Below are 10,529 nucleotides of genomic sequence, written 5' to 3'. Positions count from 1 at the left end.
ACACAAACTGCATATCATTACAAATATCAACTAGAAACGAAATTAAATATAAGTGTGTGTATTATAGGAAATGCTCACTACCTTTACCTTAGATTCGTCCTCCTTATCCTTTTCCTCACCCAGTTGCTCCATCCTTAAGATTCCAAGCCATTGGGTTTGTTTTCCATCATCAGATTCCTGTCAATTTTCATTGATTTTACTCTCCAGATTGAGCCCTAATTTGGCTATTTGAACACAACTGCATATCATTACAAATATCAACTAGAAACAAAATTAAATATATGTCTGTGTATTTATTGGAAATGCTTACAACCCTTACCTTAGATTTGTCCTCCTTATCCTTTTCCTCACCCAATTGCTCCATCCTTAAGATTCCAAGCCATTTGGTTCGTTTCCATCATCAGATTCCCGTTGATTTTGCTTAATTTTACTCTCCAGATTGAGCCCGAATTTGGCTATCCTATTTCACTCTCAATTGTTCTCCTAATTTCGTCCTTTTAATTATGTTTTTTTATTTTGTATTGTCTCATTAGAAGGATCCTCAAATAAACTTCCTAAAATGCCTATGAGTGGTTGTTTGTTTGCTTGAAGAACAAGATGTTTAGGGACTAAATTGACAATGATAAAAAAAAAGTTTAGAAACTAAATCGTTCTAATTATTCTTCAAATTATTTAAGTTATTCTTTTGTGAAGCCATGTATCAAAAGGAACCAAGAAAAATCTTTTGAGGCCAGCATGTATGCACACATAATGTTTCATGTAAATTAACCACAAAATTGATACTTCCAAGGTTTTGTTATTTTTTTTCGAGTAACAATAACAATTGTATAATCTATTCTATTCTAATCTAGAGGAAAATGAGAATCTAAAGAGACTTGTGTATTAGGAGTTAGTAGGTATACAAACCTAACTAAATCAAGAAAATATTATAATATTACCCTTAAATTATTTTTGCTGCAGTCTAAGGAGGGATTTAAGTCCCTCTCCTGAGAAACTCAGTGGCTTCCCAGGGTTTTGTTATGAATTTTAGCTTTTAGTATCATGGTACTAATTCTTTAAGTACACCAAACTTTAGACCCCAATATAAAGTTGTTAATACCAAACCTAGGGAAAGTGACAGATGGAGGCTTTCCCATCCAAGAAAGGAATCCCCAAACAATTCATCTCTACTCTTCCATCGTCATTATTATTCCCTCCTAAATCAGACTCCAACAGCAACCACCACTTTAAAACTTTTAACTACCCACCACTCCTCTTCCATTCTCAAAACAGCAGCTTCTTCATCCAAATCCCAATCTAACTAATACAAATTCTTGCAAAATCCTTACAACAATGATCACCAAAATTTTCTTGTTCACATTCATTTTAACTTCTATTCTACTATCTCTTCTCTACATTCCCACTCGGCTGTCCCACCCCATCACCATTTTCAGGCCACCCAAAAGCTTCATCATCCCAAAAACCAGCCAGCCATATCCAGTGACTTTTGCCTACTTGATCTCAGCATCTACAGGAGACACTGTGAAGCTTAAACGCCTATTGCGCGCCCTGTACCATCCAGGAAATTACTATCTGCTACACCTGGAAGCTGATGCAGAAGACTTTGAGCATAAGGAGATAGCAAGATTTGTGTCCAGTGAGCCTGTTTTTAGCCAAGTTGGCAATGTTTGGATTGTTGGAAAGCCTAATTTGGTTAGCTATAGAGGTCCAACCATGCTTGCCACCACTCTCCATGCAATAGCTATGCTTCTTAGGACTGCAAAATGGGATTGGTTCATCAATCTCAGTGCCTCTGACTACCCTTTGGTAACTCAAGATGGTATGGTGAGTGGCATGTAACATATTGTTGTTTTAATTTTCAGTATCTGTTTAACTTTTATGGAGTTCTTAGCAGCCCTTTTATTCTTCTTTCAAACTCGTGTCAATTCTAAGAAACTTATATGATCCCATTTTATTGGCGAAATCTCAGATCTGATGTCAGCATTTGCTAACTTGCCAAGAGATCTTAATTTTGTTCAGCACACTAGCCATTTGGGCTGGAAAATGTAAGAGCACATTCTTGATTTCTGAATCATTAGAAATGGAATTTGGTTGTTGAAGCCTTAAAGGTATTCTAATTTTTTATTATGAAATTTGAGATGGATAATTGATAACTTTCTGCAGGAATAAGAGAGGAAAGCCAGTTATAATAGACCCAGGTCTGCATAGCCTTAATAAATCTGAGATCTGGTGGGTTATAAAGCAAAGAAGTCTCCCAACTGCCTTCAAGCTTTTTACAGGTTTTAATTCCAATTTTCTTTTTCCTTCTTAGCTGCAATGTATTCTGTCCACCAATGTGATTCCTGATGACACAAGTTTCTAGATGGTGAAAGTTTCGCTTAGTTTCGTACATAAGCAATGTCTATAGATGCATAATCTTGCGATAACTAGAAATAAAAATATTCCTAACCAAGGGGCAAGAGATCATATTAGAGGAATAAAGAATTTGGTGGGGGAATTTGTGGACCCCTCAGACCAGATTGTGAAGAATTTCATGTTCTGATGTTGTGGTTTATGAAGAATTTCATGAAGAATTTCATGGTTTTAGTTGACCATCTCCCCTTACCCCTTCCCTCTAGATTAGGCTAGATTAGGTTATAAGACATCTACCGTTGCGAAAAAAAAAATGTTGTGATTTATGAGATGGTACAAGCTTATCATCTAGTAGGAAGATTAAAGTACTTGATATGTCATCAATTTGTTGTTAACATGAAAGATAACTAGTTGAGTATATAAATCAAATTTTGTACCTTATCATGGAGCCCATGTGAAATGGTGTAGCATATCAAGGAGTGACCGAGTGAGAGTTTTATCATTAAAAAGTTAGAATAACAGGCTTATCCTTTTCCAATGAAAAAGTGCATTTTTATAATAGGGTAATTAATTGGTTTGCTGTGGCACAAAAACTGTATATATGCGTTCTTTCAAATAGTTCAATTTATTCTTCATATCTTCTGCAACTATTTCACAATTTATTACGACCTTGAGTTACAATTATGCTTTGAAAATGAAATTTCATCGAATTAGTGTAAAGTTAAGGAATCTCTACTTTTGAATCGACGTGAATCGAATTAGTGCAAAGTTAAGAAATTTTAGCCCACCATGGCCTATCTAGTGGGGTGGTCATAACTTACTTGGCGGTTTCTCCAAGCAACCAATGGCGTAAAACAAATGGAACTGCTTGGTAGGTGAAATCTATTTTGGTTGTTACTGGTAAGTTCGTTGCTCAGTTAAGTATACTCTGATAAATTGGATAGTTTAGTCATTGCATTATGCTCTCTCCACATGGATATAGAATGTACAAGTTCTGGGATGATAGGAAAGAGACAAAACTAGACAGCACGAAGCTTCTTCTTGAACGTACAGGCAGATGTACATTTTTCTTTTCTCTCTCTTTTCTTTTTTGGGGTTTAACTTTTAGGAGCATATGGCCTTTGTGACGAAGTACTTACTCAACCGGTAGTGAAAAGCAAGAAAAGGACACACTAAAACAAAATCCAGAAAAATTTTGTGCAAATCTCCTGTTGCCTAATTTTAATATTTTTGTTGTGTCAATTCAAGTGAAAACCAAAAACAAGGGATATACATATTATTAGCACTTCTTTCCCTTGTTTCTTGGACATTGGTTACCATAATCTCATGACAAGTTTCCCTTCTTGTACTTGATATGTCATTTCCAAAATCAAAATGCAATTAAAAACCAAATAACATGCACTAATTAATTTGTTTAAATTTATCTTAACAGACAAGCCTAGTCTACATAATTAGCTCTACATTTTGTGCATTTGAAACAAGTGAGAGTAGAATAAACTTCTTTGCCTTGGAATTTTGTGGAATACGGTAGCTAACTATGGTGGATTTCTAGATTATGGCAACAATTGGTCGTTGATGAAGCTCAAAAGGCTTGCTGCATTTTTTTTATCCTTAATATAAAGAACGTACATTCTACAATATTTGGGGCTGCAGAACCTTATTTTTCATTGTCTAGGGATATTGCCAAAACTCAATTTTTTGATGATATATACCAACTTACCCTTCCCAACTCATCGTCACAATTGGACTTGGGAGGGGTAGATCATTTTTTCACAAAAATTGCTGTAACTGTTAAAATTTGAGCTGTGACACTATTATTTGTCTTTTCCATTTTCTTGTAAAATATTAAGCATAAAATTTTTATTATTGTATACAGCAAGGCAACTCTAATATATATCAAAAAAATATTCAATTTAAATTTCTATTTACAGTTAGTAAAAATTGTATCTTTTTAACAGTCTTCTTTTAAAATGAAGGGGGGTTGAGGTAAAAAGAGAGTGATAAGAATGAGAACAAATGCTATTGGTAACTGTGGTATACTGGTGTATTGCTCTGTCTGAATGTGCTGTACAATTGACTTCAGCTTTCCCCATTTGAAAGTTTGGGTCACATTTCTCTAGAACAGACCATCTGGTTACATGGTCTACAATAGGCGCATGCTCTTGCTGATTTTCACGTGCTTTCCTGATTGGACGACGGAGGGCTTTCTTGATATCTGTTCATAGATTCTGTTCCGGAATAAGTTCATTGATCAGAAAGCTTTTTGGTTCCTAAATTATGTGTTGATAACACAACATGCAGTGTCAGCAATAGTATTTGCTTACTCTTGTCGTGAAATACATGCTTAGATAAAATCTTTGGTAATTTTTTAAGATTTAATTAATGTCCTCTAACAGCTGCACTTGTTGTGAGGTCTCAAACCTCGGGATCCATAAATTTTGCAGATCTCTTAGATCGGAAATTCTTTTCAATGGTTTTGCAACATTCATGAAAAATCAAGGGATGATGGAACGTCACACTTGTTACTCTTTCCTATTCCGGCTTTATGAGTGGAATGTAGTTTGAAATATTATTTGGTGTTATTATTAAACTTTGTCCGTCAGGCCTCATGTTTTTTGTTACTTTTTTGTTCCCTTAATTGACATAACTTGATAAGAAGCAGATAAGCAAATAGTAGAGTGAGATTGGGCTAGTCTACTTTCGTTGAATGACCAGATGAGAGAAAAAACGGTTAATCAAAGATGCTGAAGTCAAGAAGGGTCTCTGAGCAATAGCTAGTGACAATTGGCAATTATCGGTGACAATTGCTTGAAACAATTCATGTTGGAGATCTTATCATTTAAAATTTCAGTAGTGAATATTGAAAGTTGAATAAATTTTTAAATCGTAGTAGTTCTGGTGGATGAACAGTACCTGTTTATAGTAACTTATTGTTTCATTAGAATAAGCGCAGGGCTGCATTTATCTTCCCCAAAATATTGATATCATATAATGGAAATGAGCACACAAAATTACAAAATGACACTTGTAGTCTTTGAAGTTGAGACTGCTAATTCGGTTTAAAACTTGATCTTTATCAACAATAAAATTGTTGACTGTTTCATTTGACATCATGAAGGACCAAATTGTAAGTCCATTAGTCATGATCCTACCTGGTTAGATTCATTGATATCATTTGCTGGTACTGATGACTAATTAGCAGGTTTTTACTTTCGCAGGATCAGCGTGGACATTTCTATCCAGATCCTTCTCTGAATATTGCATTGCTGGTTGGGACAACCTGCCAAGAACCCTTCTCCTTTACTACACAAATTTCGTTTCATCTCCTGAAGGCTATTTCCAGACAGTAATATGCAATTCTGAAGACTACAGAAACACTACAGTCAACCATGATCTTCACCATATTACATGGGACAATCCTCCGAAGCAACATCCACGGTCACTTGGGCAAAAAGACTATAGAAGAATGGTCTTGAGCAATCGTCCATTCGCTAGGAAATTCAAGCAGAATGACCGTGTTCTTGATAAAATTGATCACGAGATTCTCAAAAGACACCATAGACATTTTACTTATGGTGGATGGTGCTCCAAGGGGGCTGATGATCTGAGTCTTTCATGCTCAGATTTGCAAAGTGAGAATTATGGTGTTCTGAAGCCTGGAACAGGTGCTCGAAGATTGAGAACTTTATTATCTAAACTGCTCTCTGCTCAAAACTTGAATAAGAGGCAATGTAAATGATTTGTGCAAATTATGTTCAGTAGCAGTGATGGTAGTTTTGTGAGTCACTTTGCGACAACTGTATGGTTAATTGCTTAACTTCTTATATAAGTTCATAATAATACGAGGATAAGAAGTTGCAGATCTTAAGGAGATGTTTGGTGAGTGGGTTTTACCCAGGAATCGGCATCAACTGCCATCATACCTGAATGTGTTGTTTGGTTAAGGTCTATAATAACCATTCAATCAGAATGGTTAACCGCACTGTGAGTTTTCTAATTTTCCTCAAGTTTTGCTACTATTAAAGTGAGGCGAACTTCTAAGAATATTGTCTGTACAAAAAGACATCACAAAAGTGGTGTTGATTGAGTTTGTTTTCTAATTATGGGTCGCCACAATTGCCATTTTAGTTTTCATTAAAAAATTGATTTAAATTCTTTTTTTTCTGTTGAGAAAGTAAAAACAATGTTTTTTTTAATATGTTGAAAAGGCTTCATCGCCCATGTGACATGCAGCAAAGCCTTTAGTCATATACATTGATGCGGTCATTTTTTAGCAACAAGTAAACCCTAACCCTAAAACCATAATCTGTAATCACTAAAAACCTAAAATCCTAATCCGTAAACCCTAAAACCCTAATTCCTAAAACAAAAATTCCTCTAAAAATTGTGCTATTTTCATAACTGGTGATTAATCCTCCTTTAAAAATTCCTTTAGCTTCAATTGAAAATAAAAATTAATTTAAAATGAAATATGTTGAAATCGTTCATTTTTCAATTTTTTAGTTTAAGGTTAATTTAAATTAAGATAAATAATGCAGCATTCAATGATAAATGGATACAATAACTAAATTAAAAGTTCAGTGATAATTAAACGGAAGTTTTGATAAGAAAAAGTCCTAAAATCTGAATATCGCCCACCAACGTGCCTCTTACCCTTGTTGCGCTGAGTGGTAGAGTAGCCACATTGCCAATGTATCCTCTCGTATGGTAGATCTTGCAGCAGGTGTAGTCGTTCGGACCTTCGAGGTGGTGTCTGCACTCCTTCAAGCATTTGGCCCTCCTCATCATCAACCAAGAGGTCCACCACAGAAGTCTGACTGCATCTTAGACAAAAACGATCTATAGACATCGTGGAAAGAGCATAAACGAGAGCGCTGTCGGCATCCATTTGAAAAGCAGGTGAAAAATCCATCAAGGTCCCTAAGAAGTTGAAGATATAAGTAAGATCATCCTCGAACTCATTTATGGGATGAAACGATGTATATGGAGTAGCAGAGGACAATGTAGCAGCAACTGTGTAGCCAAATACAGATATGGAAGTAAGTGTTATATTGAAATGACATCCGAAAGTTAGAAGAGTTGGAGGTGGGAAAAAAGTTGCAGTGTGAGGAAAGTGAGTGCCTATAGGCGGGTCATATTCGACATGTGATGAAATCTGCATAAACTCTGTGTCAGGCACATCAACCTCATATATGGAGGTGCCCCTTCTGTGACGCCTACATGCCTGGCTCCTATTACACACCTGTCTTGATAGATGCTTGACAGGAATCTCAAAAGGGACAGTACAAGAGGTAGATAAGCCATTATCGTGACGGTCAAAAGGACCAACTACCATCCGCATTCCTTGATTCAAGTATTATAATATCTCGAAAGCCTCCTCTTGCATAGCTGTTAGAGCGCGATGAGCACATTGTGAAAGATTGACGGAATTGAAATACATATTACAGATTGATCCGATCTAGACCACAGTATCCACCTGTAAAAAAAACAAATTTTGTGTATTACAGTAATTTCGTACGTTATTTTATAAAAAGTTAGCATATAGTTAGAAGAAAAATATAAGTGTGTAATAATTTACCAAATAATCGAACTATCCCCCCATTTTCTCGATGACTGTCACGGCGGAACTGCTTCAAAATAGGAGGTGTAATGTAGCGGACAGTATGATTTTGATACCATATTATATACTTATACGTAGCCGTGTTCGTATCCGATGGATGGCCGTGAACATTCGATTCAGCACGACGCTCCCAATATTGTACTCAACTATGGAACTGAGTTCAATCCTTCCCAACATGGCCTGAGCGACACAGAGAATGCAATTTCTTTTTTGTGTCTGTGTGAACAAATGCTGGTATCGGCTGATGTATCCCAAACTATCATAGTACCCGTTGGAAAAAGTAAAATTCAACAACCTCTCTATATATCAACGGAACTATTGACCGTTATATGTGTTGTCTGGCTGAACAATAGGCGAGAAGATGTGCAATAAGATCAACACAATAAAGCTCCCAAATAAACTATGGCAATGAGAAAGTGGAGTTAGTCTCGAGACTAAATACATAATGAAACTACAATTGCATCATTCATCAATTATGTACCTCATCGACGCCCATCTTGGTTATCTCATCACGAAATAAGAATACAATATGCGAGGGCACGTATTTCATCGTACACTCACCTACCCAACAATCGCCTCTAGAAAATTCATTTCCCTGTGTAGTTGGATCCAACACGGTCAGACAAATCATTGGCATCCTCTCCCATGCCCATAACTGTTAAAAATAGAGACATTGTGAAGTGCATATTATTTACGCAATCAACTGAAATATCGATGCTCAAGCATCCAAAAGTCTGTCCATTCTCACCTGTAAAAGTATATATGGACCAGCAATACAACTTATTGTCGCGTACGACGCTTTGCATAGACAGGAGTATAAACAAGCAAGTGTGGCACTACCCCAACTGTAATGACTCATACTCTCTATGTCTCACAAGTAATCCAATCAATGACAACTTACAACATTCCCACAAGTGTCGGCGAACAACTGGCTTGCAAATAACATCAAAATGTAGCATCGAACATGTTATCGAACTAATTCCTTCGGTGCATCCTTTGGAAGAGGCTCGTATAAAAAGTCGAATATAGATACAAGTTTCAACCTCCCATCCTTGAAGTGCCGGTTCTCTAGTCTAAAGTCTAAAAGCTCCTCAATCAAATCCTTCTTTTATGCCACCAATCTATTTTGATTGACCAATGTACCTGGTAATCCATCAACATGATGGCTCCATAATATCTCCACGTCCTGTAAAGTGACAGTAGCCTCACCCACGGGAAGATGAAATGTATGGATCTCCCGCCTCTATCGCTCAATAAGCACGGTAATCAATCCATGATCAAGTTCAAAGTAGCTTGCTTGTACAATTCCCCAGAAACCTGTAGCATGAAGATAGTTTGCTATCCGAGAGTTCAGAGCATTTCGCACAAGGTCCCAGAAAAATCCATCAACTCGCTTAATTTTCAGCTAACTCTCATGACCCAAAAACACTGCCTTAGATCTATGTGTATCATGTAAATATAATAAGTCGGAAATGTATGGACCCTGTATAGGATCTGTGAGGACCCGAAAATTTCTTTAGAATTTCCTCCCATTTTTTTGAAAAATTAATTTATATTTCCTTCTATGTTTCTTTACTTGATTATTTAACTACTTACTAACCCTAAATTTCATGGTGATTTCATTAGTTGAGCCAAGAGTCTTACTTTTACTTTTCAAATTAGAGTAAGTTAAGATTTTGGTGTATTTTGGTAGCGTGATTAATTAGTAAGGTGTGTGTATTAAATTTGGTGATTAAGAGTGAGTTTTATATATGAGGAAGTGTGTGATTAGAAGTGCTATTAATAAGTTAGTGAATCATAAGTTAAAACACTAGTACGCGTGAGTTAAGGAAAATCGACTTGAACCGACGTGCACCGTTTGCTACCGATTGAGTACACCACTTGACCAATACTTTCTTACCCTAATCTCCTTGTTTTTATTTCATTTAATTTCTCTTAAATTAACCCTTAAGTCAGCCACCATTTTGGACCAAAGAAAAGGAAGAAAAAAAAAACCATCTTGTGGTGCCAAGTGTCGAAAATCCAAGGAATTTAGACCAAGTTTATTTCTTTCCTTCTTATCTTGCATTTTTTACCGAGTGTCGAAATTTTGGAGAGGGAACAGATAGGAGAGAAACCTTCCATTTCGGGTAGTAAGAGAAGTGAGAAATCGAACGGAGAATATTTTAACGGAGCGTAGGATGTTTGTGGAGGAGTACAAGTAAGCGTAGTAGAGGGAGATCAAGGGAATATAGTTGAATTTGAGAAAGAAGTGGAATCAGCTGGTTCGGTGATGACCTAAGCTAGAAACGTAAGATCTTGAGATTGTAGGAAGTAAGTTAGGGTGGCTGGGACGGCATGTCGTGTTTTTCTTCTTATTTTCCCACTGTATGTAATTTGCTCGTGACATGTCAATGCTCCCACGTATAGTACTTGCTGCACTTGATTTTGATCAGTTTGATATGTATTTTTGTGAACTTGGTGTGTTATAAATATGCTAAGCATGTTTCCTTATCTTTGATTTTATGGTTTAAAATTGCCTTTATCTTGCCATTTTAGCCAATTTATTTTGTTTACG

The 10,529-nt window shown here is 36.3% G+C and overlaps 1 protein-coding gene across 1 annotated transcript; it reads left to right on the top strand.

Moving 5' to 3' along the window:
* The first annotated feature begins 1,132 nt into the window (after positions 1-1,132).
* Positions 1,133-6,272, top strand: LOC113692004 (beta-glucuronosyltransferase GlcAT14A-like). Its single transcript, XM_027210338.2, has 4 exons — positions 1,133-1,819; positions 1,970-2,045; positions 2,164-2,279; positions 5,571-6,272. The coding sequence occupies exons 1-4, from the start codon at positions 1,333-1,335 to the stop codon at positions 6,089-6,091; spliced, it is 1,200 nt and encodes a 399-aa protein (XP_027066139.1). The 5' UTR covers positions 1,133-1,332; the 3' UTR covers positions 6,092-6,272.
* The last annotated feature ends 4,257 nt before the right edge of the window (positions 6,273-10,529 follow it).

Source organism: Coffea arabica, chromosome 6c (assembly GCF_036785885.1).
Source record: "Coffea arabica cultivar ET-39 chromosome 6c, Coffea Arabica ET-39 HiFi, whole genome shotgun sequence".
NCBI lineage: Eukaryota > Viridiplantae > Streptophyta > Magnoliopsida > Gentianales > Rubiaceae > Coffea > Coffea arabica.
The sequence above is the reverse complement of the archived record's forward strand: the minus strand, read 5'-3'. Positions and strand labels throughout refer to the sequence as shown.